Source organism: Dermacentor albipictus, chromosome 4, assembly GCF_038994185.2.
Source record: "Dermacentor albipictus isolate Rhodes 1998 colony chromosome 4, USDA_Dalb.pri_finalv2, whole genome shotgun sequence".
Lineage (NCBI taxonomy): Eukaryota > Metazoa > Arthropoda > Arachnida > Ixodida > Ixodidae > Dermacentor > Dermacentor albipictus.
Genome location: NC_091824.1, coordinates 155548255 through 155566872, shown reverse-complemented (window position 1 = coordinate 155566872; position 18618 = coordinate 155548255). Strand labels below are relative to the sequence as shown.

The 18618-nt window shown below is 45.2% G+C and overlaps 1 protein-coding gene across 3 annotated transcripts; it reads left to right on the top strand.

Moving 5' to 3' along the window:
* The first annotated feature begins 1038 nt into the window (after positions 1 to 1038).
* Positions 1039 to 15930, top strand: Pp2A-29B (Protein phosphatase PP2A regulatory subunit A). Of its 3 annotated transcripts, none has more exons than XM_065434166.2 (8): positions 1039 to 1222; positions 4130 to 4220; positions 5932 to 6032; positions 7366 to 7746; positions 8429 to 9438; positions 13701 to 13792; positions 15379 to 15406; positions 15493 to 15930. In XM_065434166.2, exons 1-8 carry the CDS (start codon positions 1139 to 1141, stop codon positions 15551 to 15553), a joined length of 1848 nt encoding a protein of 615 aa, XP_065290238.1. In that variant the 5' UTR covers positions 1039 to 1138; the 3' UTR covers positions 15554 to 15930. The 3 variants fall into 3 exon arrangements, with proteins under 3 accessions (XP_065290238.1, XP_065290237.1, XP_065290239.1); XM_065434165.2 differs by having other exon boundaries at positions 15376 to 15406; XM_065434167.2 differs by lacking the exon at positions 15379 to 15406.
* Positions 15931 to 18618: the final 2688 nt, after the last annotated feature.

Below are 18618 nucleotides of genomic sequence, written 5' to 3'. Positions count from 1 at the left end.
TAAAATAGCGTTAAATAGCCGCTCCCACTGCCTTTTTCAAGGAGATTATTATAAATCGCATTGTGTATAGAGTTCGCAACGTACCCAACAGTTTCATTGTACACGTTGTAAAATTCGCGTCTGCGCTCTTTAGAAACTTGAAGCCACCGTAATGTTCGACGACAGAACGATTACTACTCATTTTAACTCTTAAAAGTTGTCCGTGAATGCGTCACGAGTTCAAAAAGTGAATTACGCACACAGCTTCACTGCGTACGTATCTTCAGCACCACCGTTATGCTGCCGCCGTACTACGCGGAAAAGCTAGCTTTACAGTTTGAAAAGAGTTCCGTGACACGATTTTTAAGGCCTGCACTGCAGCACGTTTTAAAGCACTGGGATCGCTTAGTTTTTTGCAAGCTTATTCTACTGAGCTAGACATCCAACGATATTAAAAACAAGATATGCTCACCTTCCCTTGAAACAGAATCGATCAGACTATTGCACATATCGGATGGAGGACTTACTAGTGAATACTTTTACTATATTTTTACCAGATCGTCTTCCTTTCACTACGGCACACAGCAGTAAATCCTAGTGTCATCTACGACATTAGGCTGTCTGTGATCAACTAAAGAAAGCTAGATTATCCTATGAATCTTTTTAAACAATTTTTCCAGTCTCTTAAGGAGGCTAGGAAAGTGAAATTTATGCCGTTGATCTAGCATTGCAGCGGCCACTTATGCTCGTTGTTTACATTTCTTGCACCGCTCATCCTCTTCTAGTTTCACTATTCAAACGCAAAGCATTCGCAAATATGTCTTCTTTTGTATATTTGTGAATTTATTCATTTACCGCCAAAACAAGCGCTTTGTGCCTGCCGAAATGGCAAGACAAGCGCTGAACAGATCGCAGTAGCAGACGACAGCGAACAGGTTATGACTAGCGCCACTCTGCTTGTACGTTCTTTCCCTAGCGGCGAAAGGGGCGAACTAGACTAGGCGTGCTGGAGGAGGTAGATCTGTGCAGGTCTGTAGTTCAGTAGGTCGTGCTCTCGACGTTGATATTGCGGTTGTCTTGGCTGTAGCGCTGTAGCCCGTGTCGTCTGTGTTTTCATTTTACAGCGGGTCTCGCTGACCTGCCCTGAGATTCTGCTGAAATGGCAGCAAGCGACACAAACACAGAGGATTCACTCTACCCGATCGCGGTACTAATCGACGAACTAAGGAATGAAGATGTCCAGGTAAGGTTTATCGTCGTTCATGCGCGTCTCCTCTACTGTCGTGTTAGTCCTAACAGATTGTATGGCGACGACTTTGCGAAGGCGGTACAGTTGAGGCCTTCTTACGAGGTTCTTTTTCTTCCGCTTTCCTTTATGTCAAAGTACCGTCCAGCTTACGTCACCAGTGGCTTTCGAGGTATTCTTCGTTTTGTAGTAGTTCTAATGTGAGCTCTGGGGTATCAGCGCGATGTGCCTGTAGGCGGTTTTGACGCTTGACGACATCGTCAAAGTTACTGCATCAGATGTACGAAAGAAACAAAAAAGCCCGACGTTTGTTCAGTGTTAGCAGAATAAATACGGCTTCATCATGAAGTGGTGCCAATGTCGGTATTCTGATAGAGAAGCCTGGTGCTTCAGGTGTAAACATCGTGAAGGCGTTTTCCGGCGACGCGCCTTCGACTGAAATCTCATTTTGAAAAGTATGCAAGTGAAGCGCTGTAAACGCTGAATAAGATTTCCGTTCATTGATTCACCATCCGATTACGTTGGTTGCGTCATGTTGTTTGGTCCTTATTTTGTCAATAGAAAATACGAACATGCTGCTCATGAAGTTGCAGAATGGGCGATGTCCGTCCTGTTACGCGCACGGCATCGTTCCGTTTCAGTGGTGTACTACGCCGTGTTAATAGCCGTCTTGCGATGCCCAGTACTTCTTTTTAAAGTGTGGCGTGCGTCGTTTCCTCGTCGGATATATTTCTAGATGTATATGAAGCTTAAAAGTCCTCCGTGTGCAAGTACCAGCAAACGGGCTAATATAAACCCTGTGTGCTGGTCGCTAAAGTAGTGCAGCTCTGCTCTGCGTAATAAAAAGAAAACGATATCCAACATTAAATCTGCACAATGTAGGCACATACGGATCTTTTAGAACACCGGCCTTTTAATGGAATCGTGCAGTATATTCGGCGCCTTCTTTGATTCACTTGATTTTCTCTCATTTAGCCATTCGAAATGTGACACAAGGGATGTAGAAATAGAAGTTGTGATCTTTGCGATGCATAAACATAACCATCGCACGAAATTACATGTTGCATAGGATAAAAATGAACATATTGCATGCATCGCCGTTAGTTGTAAAGCATACAGTCCAGCCCACACATAACGAACTTGATCGTCACGTGGCATTTGTTCGTTGTATCCAAAGTTCGTACTAAGTGGACCACCTATAATACGGGAAAAAAGAGCAAGCGAGACGAAAGTTCACTTTATTTTTGAAAAAAGTCAGTGATGCATGTCTGCTTCTTCAAAGCTGATCGCATCACTGCCGTTTCTAATTTTTCCAGCGCGGTAATATGTTCATCGCCAAGGCCTCTGCTGCACACGAGTTCCTTAAGCGACGCGATGTAACCGATCGCGGTTGAAGCGTTCACAGCGACCGGCGGTAGAGCAGCATCCTCGTCATCGTCCTCGTCGGTCTCTGGGCAGTCAGGAAGGGCTCGCACTTCACGCACAATAGCTTCGCCAGTGCATGGCTCTGCAATGTCGGCGTCGTCATCAGCAGAAACTAAATCGTCCCAGGCAACGTCAGGTCCGGCCAGCTGCGTGTCAACGACGCGTTGCCACAAGTCCTCGTGCGACCGGACTCCCGTGATCTATGGCGTCCTCGGTACCTGGGCCCATAAAACCCGCCTTGCGGAAGCAATTTTCCATGCACTCCGCGGTGAGTTCCAGCCATCCAAACACCGCTGGCTCGGTCAACTACAGGGGCCCCACAGCTTTGCGTTCGCTTTAACTGAATGTTGAGGCCACAACAATTCGTTCTATGTGAGACACTGTGCCATTGCCCCAATATATATTTTGACGGTAGCACCACCCTCGTTCGTACTAAGCGAGCGTTCGTTATATCAGCGGCTGTTATAAGTGGGCTGGACTGTATATTTAATTGCTTCACTTTGCTGAATATGTGAATCAGAACGGCATTATTTCCTATTGATTGCCATAGGCATTCATCATTCTTCCATTCACTGTTTTCATTCTGTTCAAGTGAACATTAGCGAGAATGGGCCAGAGTTCTTTCTGGGTAGAACATTTTCTGGAAAACATACCACAGTGTGCTCACCGTGTAGTGTGCAATCTGCAACACCAATGGCAGTTGTCAGTCGTGTTGCACTGAGTGCAAGAAGGCTTTTCAATATTACCTTGCTGCAAACTCGAATACATGACGAGTTATGTTACCTTTTGAGTATTAGATGCTATAAGTTTGATTCTAGCAATTATACCTAATGATTGTCATTCAGTTGCAGCATGTTAAACTTGTCTATTACTGCTCAAGTGCAAGCACAGTCCTAATAATCTGATATTTTTAATTTGTATTAAATTATGGTGGCATTTGTATGCAAGCCATATATAGTACCCTATTTAGGAGCAGTTCTTCGAGTGGAGTCAGTAGTATCGTCTATGAGAGAGTGAGGAAAAAGAAAAAGTAAGGGCATTTAACAAAATGCTACCGTGCACTTGGGAAGGGGAATAAACAGACAAAAAAGAGAGGTGGAAAAAAAGGCCACTAGCTGCATGCACACGCACAGGTTCACACAAAAGTATATAAGTAGTTGCCAAGGCATGCCAAATTTGGTAACTGCAGAAATGATCGCTGTACTGTTTATACCAGTAATGCACATAACCGTGGTTCTACGATTTTCGCCCCCAAAAGCATTGTTGAGTCAAAGCTGTTTAACGCTGTTTGAAGTGGTAAGCCCTCGATGAAGTGAGCATAAGACCACACTAGTAGTTCATGCATGAGGTCTGAGTTGTGTGCACTGTATGTGATAGTGAGACCTTACGAGAAGCCCTCGTGGCTTTTGAATCCTCACTTACATCTGCATCTTCGAGAAGTTGCAACGCTTCACATTCAGTTTGATTTGTGCATTTCAGTTGCGGCTCAACAGTATCAAGAAACTGTCTACTATTGCGTTGGCCCTTGGTGTGGAGCGAACCCGCAGCGAGCTGATTCCCTTCCTCACTGGTACATGGTTCTTCTATATGCACTCAGTTTCTCACTGCTGTTGCAACTTCATCACGACTACTATGAGCACTTTTGTTTATATTTACTGAAATGAATTTTAAGTCTATGCAGCATTGCTTGTCGTGATTTTTTTTTAATGAGCTTGGCATTTGGAATGAGAATTGGTTGTGGTCCTTGAATGATGGGACACATGAACAATGCTCATTGTTCTCTATTGCTGCTATTTCTGTTACCAGAAGTTGTCACCTTGCTACAGCACCGTGGCAAGGTCGTCAGGCTCCTGTCTAATTAACCTTTAATTAGGAACTGTTTGTTCTTGTACTTTATCCTTTTTGTTGTTCCTAGCAGATCTACCTTGCAAGCAAATACATTTGAACAGAGTTGGTGCATGAGCAATCTAATATTAAATGTTGCCTCCCTGTGTAAAATTGTACGGTGGATCACTGCAAGTGGCTTGCTCTAGTAACCTTTCCGGCTTGTGTTAAAGCACATTGGCAGGCTTGTTGGTTAGAATCCTTGATAGAATGTATAAGCGCGACTGGATGAGGACGTAGAACGAAACAGATACACAGAGACAGCACTTCTACTGTTAGCTGTTAAAATATGTGATGATTGCATGCTTTAATTGCATGTTAACCAGTTCTCTGGAACCTTGAGGTCTTTATTGCTTGAAATTGTTGCAAAAGATAAATAATGGAAGCCATGCTTAAGTTGTGTTGGATTTGCTACCATTCTAAGCGTAATCCTGCTTGGTTGCTGAAGGAATTACAATATAGGCCAGCAGTCTTACTGTGAACAACAGTTATGGGTGAGGAAATCAGCCGATCGTGGTGGTCATTCATTCCTCACACTTCGGTTCCGGCATAACTTTGTGAAACAAAGATATCCAAGCAGGTATTCCTTGAATCTAGCTAATTATGTTGAGCCAAGTGTATTGGCCACAAAGCCATGACCAGATAAAGCTTGCATTTTTGAATGATACTCCTACATTAGGAAATGTTGAATATGAGCAAAATTTATAATATGAAATTTGCCTCGTGCATACTTTTTGTGAAGCGAATGGTGTGTCTGTATACAATGAAGAATCCTACTCGTCTATAGCGAATAATTACGTTGGATATAATGTAGGTTGAAAACACTTCATAGCAAGTGAAGACAAAGGTGTGTTGTTGCAAAGAATGGGGCATAACTGCAGTTTGCAGAAATTGAGTTCAGAGTCATAGACTAGCTGGAGTCTGGTGCCTTTTTTGTGAAATTTTTTACCGCAGTCAGAATGCATCTGGAACCAATATGTAACTCATACTATCTTATGAACTGCCAGCCTTGGTATGTTTTTAGCACAGGCTAGGAAGAGTGTCACGCTGTAGCTCTTGTGAGAGGCTTTGTCCTGCTTCATTGCACCACATGTCTGTCACTGCTGCTCGCATGTGGTGGCACGAACACGCTGACCTCTCTGGCTGCTCTAGGCTTGATCAAAGGTAAACACAATCTCTTGTGTAGACAAAATTTTATTGTCTATATACGCTGTACATCGCATAACTCTCGGCTTCTTTAGGTGCACATTGTGGGTAACGCTGTCGATCGCTTGCTCCTCAAGTCCAGAATACTAAAACCGCAGGCACCAGCTTTAACTTAATTCTTGTGTAGAGACATGCCTGTGCAGCAATGCATTCTAGCCTGAGGTGAGGGTGTTGCCTTTTTGGTGATGCAGACACCATCTACGACGAAGATGAGGTGCTTCTGGCGCTTGCTGAGCAGCTGGGCAACTTCACACCACTGGTTGGTGGCCCTGAGTTTGTCCATTGCCTCTTGGTGGGTACTGGTTTTACGAACCATTTTACTTATTGTTGCATTGTCTAATAACATAACACCAATAAATACATTAATTCGTGTAGTATATTAAAATTAATTATCCTTGGAAACCATGCTAAAAGTTGCAGGAGTGATTGGTTTGCATGGCACAAGATTGTGCACACAACAGTGCACCTTACTTGTCTAATGGCTGTAGTTTCTTTGGAGACCAGTAGGATAATATCAGAACTCGCCCAATGGACAAGGACGAGTTTTTGCTTTACCTAAAGTGCCACTTGGTTAGTTGGAAAGCTGTGCATGACAGGCTGGTTGAGCAATATCTTGTTGGTTCATTCAACAGAGTGGGAAGACAAAACACAAGATCAAGTGCACAGCCACAAACTACTATATTTCTAGTTCGATCATTAAATCCTCTATACTTCATTTCATACTTGTTAGCAGGCAAACCCTGCAGAAGCTACACAACTAGTGCAGTCATTGAAGCCTCGTGCAGTGCATTTCACAGTTCAGTTATTTTTGAACCGCAGTGCTTTCTACAAAATAACTACATCGCACGTTACAGCTACAACGTCTGAATGTAAGGCTAAGTGAAGTTTCATGTTTGTATGGCTTTATGCTTTCAGTGTACATGATGTATATGAGACCTTCATCGTGAGTGTAAGTGGTGCACTGTGGCTGCATGTCTCAAAATCTGCCGTTCCATTCATTTAGTGCTAAATACATTCAAATCTGCATCATCTTCTATGGAACAATTACATGATGTTTAACAGCACAAAAATATGAGATTTAATGGTGCATTGAAATGCATGATGCACACATATGTTACCCTCTTTTTTTGTCATGAATGCAAGCAGTAAGAAAAGTCTTGCTAGACTATCATTGATAGTGCTGCCTGTTGTATCATGTGTCCCACATAACTTGTGTGAAGAATTAAATATATCCTAGTGCCTCATAGCTGGACAGATCCAAGCTACTAATGTTGTTTGCTGTCACTTGGAGCAAGTCGGACTATTTTCATATTTTACCTAATTACATGAGTGGTGCACGACCAGTCGTGTGGTATCTTTTCATGTTTCAAAAAGCTTTCTTTGGGGCTTGGGAACAGCTATTATGTAGCATGTATTGAGCAACAGAAAGCTCGATCAGGAATTTTTAGGACTGTGCTCAATTTTCTCATTGATGCTTTGCTCTGAATATAAAGAAGTTAATAACTGAATTCTGATTATGTAATTAGGTGAATAGAGTATATGTAGTTGTAGATGGTCATTGAGGCATGCTGAATGTCTGAAATATGTGTAAGCAGGCCTGAAGCAGTATGTGATGGATCATGCAGCCCCCTCTCGAGAGCCTGGCCACCGTTGAGGAGACGGTGGTGCGGGACAAGGCAGTCGAGTCCCTGCGTGCTATCTCGCAGCAGCATAGCGCGGCTGACTTGGAGCAGTACTTTGTGCCCCTAGTGAAGCGGCTCGCCTCGGGTGACTGGTTCACGTCGCGTACGTCGGCATGTGGCCTGTTTGCCGTCTGCTACCCACGTGTGTCTCCGGCCGTCAAAGCAGAGCTGCGCAGCCATTTCCGCAACCTGTGCCAGGACGACACGCCCATGGTGCGACGAGCGGCGGCCTCCAAGCTGGGGGAGCTGGCCCAGGTTGTCGAGCCTGAATGGCTCAAAGGGGACCTGGTCGCCATGTGGGGGTACCTCGCCCAGGACGAACAGGTGCGTTGTGCTTGTTGTGCAATTACGCTGCTCAGAACAAAGTTGTGGAGCTGCAGTGGCCACTAGGATGCAAAAACTTATTCACTTGGATTGGCCAAGACCCCTGTAATTGCCAGCCACCCGCAATATTCGTACATGCCACACCATTCTCGTGCGTGATTTGAATTGCCGAACAAGAGACTGATCTCGGCATGTTCAGATTGCATGCACTGCGACCCTGCGGGCGGCATGATGAAAGTCACTGCACTTTCTCATTGTACGTCGATTCAAAGCAACATTGAGGGGACTGCCAAGGAGAATGCCAGTGGTGGATTTTTCCAATGAATTTTAGGGAGAAATTGGGGCATGCACCTCCTCAACCCAACTGCTATTGTAGAATCCTTTTATTCTCGCTTCCCGACTTTTTGATCTCAAAGGTTAAGCTCATGTGTCATGGCACAAGCACAATATACCTTAGTCGCCCTTCAGCCTGTTCAGGAACCACTACTACCAGTATGCTTTGCTGCATTGGTGGTGTACTCAAACTTTGTGATGCATCCTGTTTTCGATGAGTCACTTAATTTTCTTTCTCGGAGAGAGCTGGTGAATATTTCTTTCTCTGTTTTCAATGAGTCACTTAATTTTCTTTCTCAGAGAGAGCTGGTGAATATTTCTTTAAAACCATGCTATTGCATCTGTACAGGACAGCGTGCGGCTGCTCGCAGTGGAAGCTTGCGTGTCACTTGCTGGCCTCCTGCCACGGGAAGATCTGGAACCGCTGTTGCTGCCGACCTTGCGCCAGGCAGCCGAGGACAAAAGCTGGCGGGTGCGCTACATGGTGGCGGACCGTTTCACCGACCTGCAGAAGGCCCTTGGTCCTGAAGTGACGCGTGCCGACCTGGTTCTCGCCTTCCAGAACCTACTCAAGGACTGCGAGGCTGAAGTGCGGGCAGCTGCCGCTCACAAGGTCAAGGACTTCTGCCAGAATTTGCCTCCTGAAGTGCAGGAGCAGGTGATTATGAGCAACATTCTGCCCTGCGTGAAGGACCTCGTCTCTGACCCAAATCAACACGTCAAGTCGGCCCTGGCCTCCGTCATCATGGGTCTCTCTCCAATCTTGGGCAAGCAGAACACCGTGGAGCACCTCCTCCCACTGTTCCTCTCGCAGCTCAAGGACGAGTGCCCAGAGGTTCGACTCAACATCATCTCCAACCTAGACTGCGTCAACGAGGTCATTGGCATCCAGCAGCTTTCGCAGTCGCTGCTGCCAGCCATCGTCGAGCTGGCTGAGGACTCCAAGTGGCGTGTGCGGCTGGCTATCATTGAGTACATGCCACTGCTGGCGGGCCAGCTGGGTGTAGAGTTCTTCGACGAGAAGCTTAATGCGTTGTGCATGACATGGTTGGTGGACCATGTGTTCGCCATACGTGAGGCGGCCACTCAAAACCTGCGCAAGCTGGTTGACAAGTTTGGCAAGGACTGGGCCCAGGCCACGGTCATTCCCAAAGTGCTGACCATGTCACGCGACCAGAACTACCTTCATCGCATGACCTGCCTCTTCTGCATCAACGTACTGGCTGAAGCATGTGGCGGCGAGGTTACCAGCCGCCTGATGCTCGCCACTGTGCTCGGTCTTGCCAGCGACTCAGTTGCCAATGTCCGCTTCAATGTTGCCAAGACACTGCAGCGCATCGCACCCCTCCTGGACCCACCGTGAGTGTCCTTCTCTGGTTGCTGTAGGTATTAAAGCCACTGTGACAGTGGCAGTAGCTGTCTTGCGGTCATGTGGCGGAGGTCATATACCGTAAAAACCGGACTATAGGTCGGACCGCAATATAGGTCGATCCCCCAACTAATGAATTCTCAAAATGAAAAAAAAAAAAAACATATTTTTCAATGGCAAAAGTACCAAAAGACATGACACCCTTACCGTGAAACAAATGCGACTCAGGGGGTTGCACAATGGTGACAGTATTTATTTAAATGCTGCTCGCATGTGCACCTGGCCAAGTTTTTAGCGTTATCGCGCGACCATCGACCCGCGTGCTTGTCGGCACCATATTAAAGGCGCTGAGCAGCGAACCAAACGAGATACGCGCATGTGTACACATGCCCTTACTTTCGCTATTTCGCTGCTCCGTGCCGTGATGACAAGGTGCTGACAAACACGCGGGTCAATGGTCGCGCGATACTGTTAAAAATTGGCAGGGTGTACAGTACACAGAAGGGCACGAGGTGCGCAAGCGCTACTCCGAATCAGAGCAACGCCTTTGATTAGAGTCGGATGGCGAGTGCTTCTCGCTGCCCAGTCCATAGGCGCGTGCGATCTCCACCGCTTTCAAACGGATGCATTCGGCAGTCACAGGCAGCGATCTTACACGCAGCTCTCGGACGGACTCCGCAACCTTGCCTTCCAGTTCTGCAGTCCGCTGCGATCCGGCATGAAATGACGTTTTCTTTTGGTTGTTGCAAGTTGTAATACGTTGCTTTTGCCTCCGCCACTACGGAATGCTCTTTTCGGATACTTCAAGTCCGCGCTGTGCCGCCAGGTTGCCGTGGGCTTCCGCGTACTCAATCGCCTTTTTCTTGAAGGCGACGGTGAATTGACGTCGGCTTCCGCTCGATTTGAAACAAAATGAAAATGCAGCCTTTAATTAATGTAACTTTGCGACAGTGGAAACGCAAAATGCCAGTGCCACAACGTCGCCACGCCGCCATAGACGCCGCGCTGCTGCTGATGGCGATAGCGGCTGTTTACTTCATCCGCCCATTGTTGCAAGACTTCCGTAGTTTTTCCGCCAATGTCCGGTATATAAGTCGAGGGTCGACTTTTCGCGATGGTTTCGGTTTTTACGGTAGTCCTTGTCAAAGGTTGGGGGTTCAGCTTTCTTGGTATGACACCTTACTACTGGGCTGCAACGGCACAGGGCACTGTGCGCAGTTTTCTTGAAGCACAAGAATACCGTATTTACTCGCATAATGATCGCACTCGCGTAATGATCGCACCCTTAAATTTTGTCGTCAAAATTCCATTTTTTTTATTTCCCGAGTAATGATCGCACCTCGAACTTGCCGCAGCGATATGTCGTGTGCTAAGTCTAGCTAATATAGATCGCGCTTACCATCTGTCGAATGCAACGCGAACGACTTCAAGACGAGCCAAGCGGCCTGCACGCACCAAACATTCTTAAGTAGATGCCTCATTTCATTACTTTCATCACTTTCAGCCCTTCCATGACAAAAAGAGGTACAACCAAACTTGCCTTTATTATGGGTTGGCTTTATAATGGTTGATGTCAACAAAAACAATAAAGGCGCATTTCGATTCTTTTCATCTGCACTCGTGAGCACGCAACAAATCGCGCGCGGCAATGATAGTAGCCACGTTTACTCTGATACGTTAAAAGTGTACCCTATTCATACGCCGACGCTTGTAACACAGCCATGATATTCGCCCACCCTTAGCGGAAACGTGTCGTATTAGGATAGTAGTGAAGACAGATGCCGCAGTTTCCGCAGCACGCCGGCCATGCATTTTTATGTCACTGGCAGCTAAGCGCGCCCACCTGTTTCTGTCCCCTCAATGTGGACATGGCTACGTTATTGCCGCAAACTTGCCGATATGAACAATATTAATCATCACTGATACGGAAGAAGCTGTTTCAATGCACGTAATGTACTCACGAGAAGAGAAAAAAAAATCGCGTTCGGCGTGTTCGGCTTTCTCCGCCGGCCGCCATTTTTGTTTTGGTGTCCCGCACCCGCAATCCCGCAGCAAACGCGGGACGAAAAAAAAAAATTTTTTTTCGCGGGAAATTTAACCCCGCGTAATGATCGCACCCCTGAATTTGTGTCAATTTTTCTGACAAAAAAAGTGCGATCATTATGCGAGTAAATACGGTAATATTTGGGGAAATATTTTGATGCGAAACCGTCAGATGGCCTGTTGAGTGGAAAAGCCAGCGGCGTCTGTAGCAGCAAAACTTCCCAGTGACTGCTATGCCACGTGTGCTTGTGACGCTGGCTCACACCTGCTGCCTCTGGTCTCGGTAGAGCAGAGTGGGCAAAAGGGGACACCTGCTGCCACGGTGTTGCGTGAGGGAAGAGGGCGTCGCTGTGATGCCACGTAACCCTCACTCGCTCTCGGAAACCCTGTGTTATCCATGTGTTCCTTGTCTGCGCAAGCTCTCGCCCACATTCTAACTGCACCTCGGTAAGGCCAAATCGAAACACTCCAAGCGTCTAAGTGCACTCACTTGCCCGCAAAGAGTTCATAGCTCGGACTGCTCAGTAGCATTCAATTCGACAGTAATGCTTTTGCATTCACGACTCGTAAGAAGTGCTAAAGTGTCTTCGGAATCTTTTTGACACATCTGAGAGAGACTACTGATGCTGAGATGGCAAGGAAGCTATGTCTTGTGTCAATCTGCTCTTTTTGTTTCCTTTCTGACTGCACACAATAGCTTTTAGCTTGGGTCTTGCAGTGCTTCCTTTGTTTCTAAACATGTCCATCACATGCTGAAGCACAGGTGCTTGGACACTTCGTTTTTGGTAAAATCGCTGAAATTTTCAGCTAGACAGCTTGTTTTACTGTGATATGCTTAGTAAAACTAGGAAATCCAGCATACCTGCAGGATGTGATTCGCAACACATTGATAGCTGTAGACAGGTACCCATCTCTGTGACATGAAAGAGTGAATACTTTATAGCCAAAGCAAGCAATTGTGATACCCACCGTGGTTGCTCAGTGGCTATGGTGTTAGGCTGCTGAGCACGAGGTCGCGGGATCGAATCCTGGCCACGGCGGCCGCATTTCGATGGGGGCGAAATGCGAGAACACCCGTGTACTTAGATTTAGGTGCACGTTAAAGAACCCCAGGTGGTCAAAATTTCCGGAGTCCCCCACTACGGCGTGCCTCATAATCAGAAAGTAGTTTTGGCACGTAAAACCCCATATATTATTATTATTATTATTATTAAGCAATTGTAAATATGACAAGTGCTCTGGCATAGGGAAAGTTGTTATCCAGGATAGGTTGTAGGATGTAGCGTTGTGGCACTCTGCGCAGTTGGATACCCAAGAATTGAGTCAAACAAGTTCTTTTTATGGACTTCCATCGTTCAAGAGCAGCTGCACAGAAAAATACCCGACTGCACAGAATGCCACAGGGCTCAGTCCTGCAGCCTGTGCTGGATAGCAACTTTCTATATGCCAGAGCACTTGTTGTATTCACAATCACTTGCTTGGCAACAGTTACCCCTTGGCCCTTGTTGGTGGACTCTCTAAGGCTTTTCAGACCACCCGAGAAGTGCACCTCTTTACCAACGTAAAATTTTTTATTGTTTATTTGTTTTCGTCAAATGAAGGTACAGACTCTAAGAAGAATGCTGGCAAGATTCCGGAGCGCCCTTAGTAAATTAATATAATGCATGTTTCTACAAACCAGTTTGGTTTTGATACCCAGGATACTCTATTCCCGAGATAACTGCTGCTGCCACAACACATGCAACAGCGTTGTTGACATCTTTATTCGCAATATTATCATATACAGCCCTACTTCTACTCGACATCGGCAAATTTCACTCAATGTCGAATCACGACAATGTTGATGCCACACCAACATATCGAGAACTTTAGCATTAACCTAAAATATAAGTGCTTTCCAACATTCATGCTTGTTAAGTATCATTTTATGCACAAAAGGCGTATCAGAGAGTTCCTGCAGCTTTGAAAGTATGCCAGTAAGTACTCCATAAAGACCTAATTTTATTTGTCCTCTGTAGCAAGGAGGTACCACTGTTTACTGTATAACTTGTTTTGGGCTAGTTTGTATGGTTTGCTGTAATCTATCTTTCAAACTTTTTTGTACATCCCCCTTGTGCCATTTGAAAAAATGCACATGGACTGATAGATGTGCTGTGTCGAAAGAATATGTATAGCTGTATTTCAAGGCTTGCTGAAATTTGTTTTGCAGGACGCTGCAAGGCCAGGTAAAGCCCTGCTTGGAGAAGCTGAACACAGATCCAGACGTTGATGTTCGATACTTTGCATCTGAAGCCTTGGCAGGTGGGTAAAAAAGCTCTGGTCCCATGAAGCCCAAACGAAATAAAATTTACTGACCAGTGTTCAACGTGGGCTTGTTGCTTCGTCATGTTAAGGCGAGTCCTTTAACGCAAAAACCAGAATTACACGTCTGCCTCCTCGTGGTTTCTTAATAAAAAAACTCCTTTACTCTACTGCATCAGACATCCTTGGGTCTTGCCTGCTTTCTACGATAGCAATGTGAAAACCATTGTCATTGCCTGTTGTAAAAAAAAAAGTCTTGCATTGAAAGCACTGTCAAGCATTTGCAGGTGGCGACACCAATGCTCTTGGCTGGTCAAATTCTGTCAAGAGCGAATTTCACATACAGTAGTGGGGAATTAATGCTGCCAAATCTGTTCCACATTAATAGTAGGGTGCAAGAAGAGGATGACGTGTTAGAGAATGGCTTATGGTATAAAGCTAAACTAATTATGAAAGGTGTGCCTTCAGACCAGAGTATATAAGATGTTTCCATGACAATTTGTAGCTGTCTGCAAAATGATTGTCGCACAAAAATTAGGGGTGAGCAAATCAAATACTACACACTAACTATTCGTATTCTAAAAAAAATTCGTAACGGAAACATTGTACCACAGCGATCTTCCCACTGCATGCTCGCGAGTGTAGGCGCCGATAGTCATTTTCGATTTTAAAACAGCATGAAATAAATGCTTTATCTATTTAATCGTAGTCTATTTAACAACAAAAGTGTTTGTGAAACTCACGAAATATTTCACAACAAAATGTTAAATCTGGTTACTGCATGTTATCGTTAATTGTCAGAAGTGAGACAAAGGTTTTCGAAGCAATGAAGAAATAAAAACAAACAGCTAATGCGAAGCTTTTTGGTTTTGCAGCGGAAGCCTATGTGAAAGCTTGCAATTTTTGCTTCTAGTGTTTCTAGTTTGCCATTTAGTGTTTTTCAGTCTACCTCTTAGTTTTATTTTTTATGCTAAAACCTGCAATTTTCTTGTAATGCAGTGGACCCTTTTACTCGGTATCTATGGCATACAAGACCTTCAGCAGCTTTTTTCCTTGCGCTAACATTTTAGCGCTTTTGGAAATCTAGTTAGAGTCGCCCTGTTTTAGAAAAGCTTATTTGCAACCGTGCTGTAATGTTGAGAGGCTGCTTGTTCAGGTTTTTAATTACATTATTTAGCGTGTGTTTAAAGCTGATCATTTGTCCCTGATAGTTAGCTGCCTTTTTTGCTCTAATAAATAGGGGTGGTACCTAATTACACTGAAACAAGTATTCCTGCTGTAAATAGTCAAATCTCATAACGAAATGGATATCGCAAAGTGCAATTCCCCTTGAAATCCCCATAGAGATTCATAGCGCAGTATATGCAGTAATGGATTCATTGGACAAAGTAATTCTGGCTCCCACTTCATTATATCAGGGTTTTACTTTATATGCATCTGCATTTGACTATTAGATTCATTAAGATATTTTGATATTCGCCCACCCCTCACAAAAATATTTGCACATGAAATGTAAGGCACTGCAGATACTAACATCATAGACATAAAAGCTAGCCGTTTAATTATTTCTTAATAACTTTCAGCAGTAAAGGAAGGTGGACAGCAGCCCCAAAGGTAGGCTTGAAAATAGTGTTGTTGGCTTGGCTTTCTGGATGTGTTTGCTGATGTGTATTTGTTTGTGTTCAACTTTTTATTTGCAGTGGTGCCGTGAAACCCCAGCCGGCTAACCCACCCAATCCCGTCGTAGCCAGTAAAAATTAAAGTTCTACCTGCAGCGCGTGTAAGCATTGCACACAAACGAGTAACCAGTGGCGTCTTATGCTGCCCTGCTGGCCAGAGCACTGCAGCCCGTTTCAATGGCATGAGTGAGGACAAGTCTCCTTGGAAGGACAAAAGGCGGAGAAGGGTGTCTCAGAGTTCTCATCATTGAGCTTGTGGCGTGATCATTGTAAACTAGTAAAAGAATGCTGACGAGGTTATGTTCCCTGTTTGCCTTTTTTTTTTCTTCTGCACCTGGGAACAAGGAGCTGATCGGAGGACAAATGACACCTGTGGGAAGCGTTAAGCAGACGTGATGTAACAGTTGTCTCAGGTTTTCACCGTTCATTACAAACTATTAAACGAATACATACTGAGAATGCTGCACTTGTTTTTGTCTTTGCACATTTGGGAGCATGGAACTAGAATTGTTGGAAGTTTATGAAGGTACACAAAAGGGAGATGCACATTAATCTAGATGGGTAGACTTAACACTACGAAGTGCAAACAATTGAACTTTACTAATGAAACTGCATTTGACACGAAAGTACCTTCTATGTATGCTATTTGAAAGGCGTGGTGCTAATCACCTTGAAAGTCCTATGCTGCTCCCATATACAGTAGAACATCGTTCAAATGTTCTGAAAAAAAAAAAAAATGTACGATCCAAAGTGACAAAGATTTGACAGTCACTTGTAGTAGACATCTATGTAGTGAAATCATTGTACATGAGACGTGTGTCGAGCTGGTGGGGCTATGGGGGGGAACCCGAAGCATGTTTTGTTTCCCTATGGGGCTGATGACCTGGAGTTTTGAACGCACCATGGCGTGACGTGGCAGCCGAGTAGTACGAAAAATGCGCCATCCCATAGAGTAGCACGGCTGTCACTTATTTCGTGCCTTATTTTGAGTTCCATGCATAGTTCTCTCACTTCAAAAGTGTTTGACACGTACGTACGGTGTTGTGCGCTACCGAATGCAGCACAGGTCATGGAATGCGAGCACTTTTTGTCCAACAAAATGTGCTGAACGTTCGCGGACCCGGCGAGTTGGTAGCAAACTCAAGGCGAGTATATGTCAAACTACGCTGAGAAACGCGTGGTTCCCAAGCATCGTCACTGCCATTATTGAGGCGTGAATTGTCATGAGGGTCACGGGCCTTACACACTGAAATTTTCAAGTCTATGCGACGACCTGGTGGCAAGTGACGAAATTGGCTGGGTAACATACAGGTTGCAGCTTCCTGCATTAAGCTATGCTGTCACCGGGCTGTATATAGCCATTCTCGCTTGCTTTGTGTATGTGTTCAGTGTTCATATTTTATTTTGGTGTTCAGCTATGGAAAAGGCACCTGCATTCGCTGAGAGTAGCCTGTGGATCATCTCATCGAGAGAGCGCCCCATTTTAGGTTAACTATGAAAAATGCAGTCATCTCTAAAGGTGTGTGCAGATTTCTTTTTATCAAAAAACTGCCATGCACAGGAATTTACAGGACCTAAAGGAATCTCATGTGATGAAGCCGCCCACCTATGAAGTGAAAGTTTGTATAGAGCAGTTGAAAATGTTTCAGAACGAGTTGCTGAGAGAACAAGTGAAAGAAAATGCATCGACTGACCTCGCACAGTCAGCTGCGGTAATAAGAAACTGTACATAAATGGTTAAACAGCCGTTGTCACATTACGTTAGTTTCAACAAATAAGTGACAACAAACGAAACATGCTGCAGCATCGCTCTTTCTCCGAAAAAGAAAATGCTACGGGCATTGGCACTAAGGTTACAGACACCCAATCACAGTATTTGGTGATTGTCATGTCTGGAAATGCGCTTTTGTGGTATAAGCAGGCATGTGGCCGGTAGTGTCGGTGTCAAACGTATACCACAGCCAGTCAAGCCGAGTCGCAGTACTAACACCAGCAGCTTATTGGTTGCATTAGTGAACTAATTCTGTGTTGGTGCATGTGGTTAAGCGAATAGACGCATATTGCAGCAATCTGCCGTTGCACCTTGGCATCGCGTGACTTGAGCCGCACATGCACGAAAGTGACAGCGCACTGGAACCGCATCTGCAACTTCTCGTGCGCAGTGCACACATGCAGACGGTGCTTTGCTTGCGTGGTGGCAGAAGGCATGCTAAAAAGCCTCCCATGCACGAAATTCTCTTAAATTTCCATCGCAGCACAGCTGGGACAAGCAGATATACAGCGGCGCCATGCATTCACCAGCAGGGCATCGTGCTTTGTGCTACCCGAAACCTATAAGCGCGGCATGGAGGGCTCTGTTTACTGGCATTTCTGCAGCGCTGCCTGGGCAGCCTATCAGGTCCAACGGGAAATCGAAACGAAACATGACGCTGACATCACGGCGTCTGTAGCAAGAAACTGCAGCGCACGTGGATTATTGCCTACTAAAAGCGTGAAGTACACTAACAACAGCGCTACGCCCCCATGCGCTGTAAAACACAGATGAAGATGCTTATCGCAATAGATTTGGCAGCATGTGAATGCAATGACCCGGGTGGAGATTTGCTAGTACAGGAATAAGAAACTGAGTGCGCGCTGGCATTTTCACGTGATGGCATTTTTCAAGCCGATGCGGCAGGCGGCTACAGCTCTCAATAGTGCGTGCCTCACCTTTTCTTGTTTACATAGGATTTAGCGGCGGAAAACGTGTCATACTATTGCAGTCTGCAAGGGCACTGTGTTTGGGTTATCACCTATAAAAAGTGTGCGGTACGCTTCCAATGGCACCACGCACTGTACAGATAGGTGAACCTGTTTATTGCAATATGGTTGGCAGCAATAGCTGCGAATACGGCCTACGATGACCCAGGAGATCTGTCGGTGCCCGAATGGAAAAGCTGAGCTCGCCGGCGTTTTCATGCGGGACAGGCGAGCGGGCTGAAACTATAGATTATGAACACAATTTGCTGATGTATTGAATGTTAATGTTGGTGGTGAAAGATCTTGTTTTACGGGAAAAAATGAACCGATAAAAAATAAGCGTAACTTAATTGCATCATTTCTTGTGTTCTTGATCACGAATGTTGGCATCGGGAAATCATACATAAC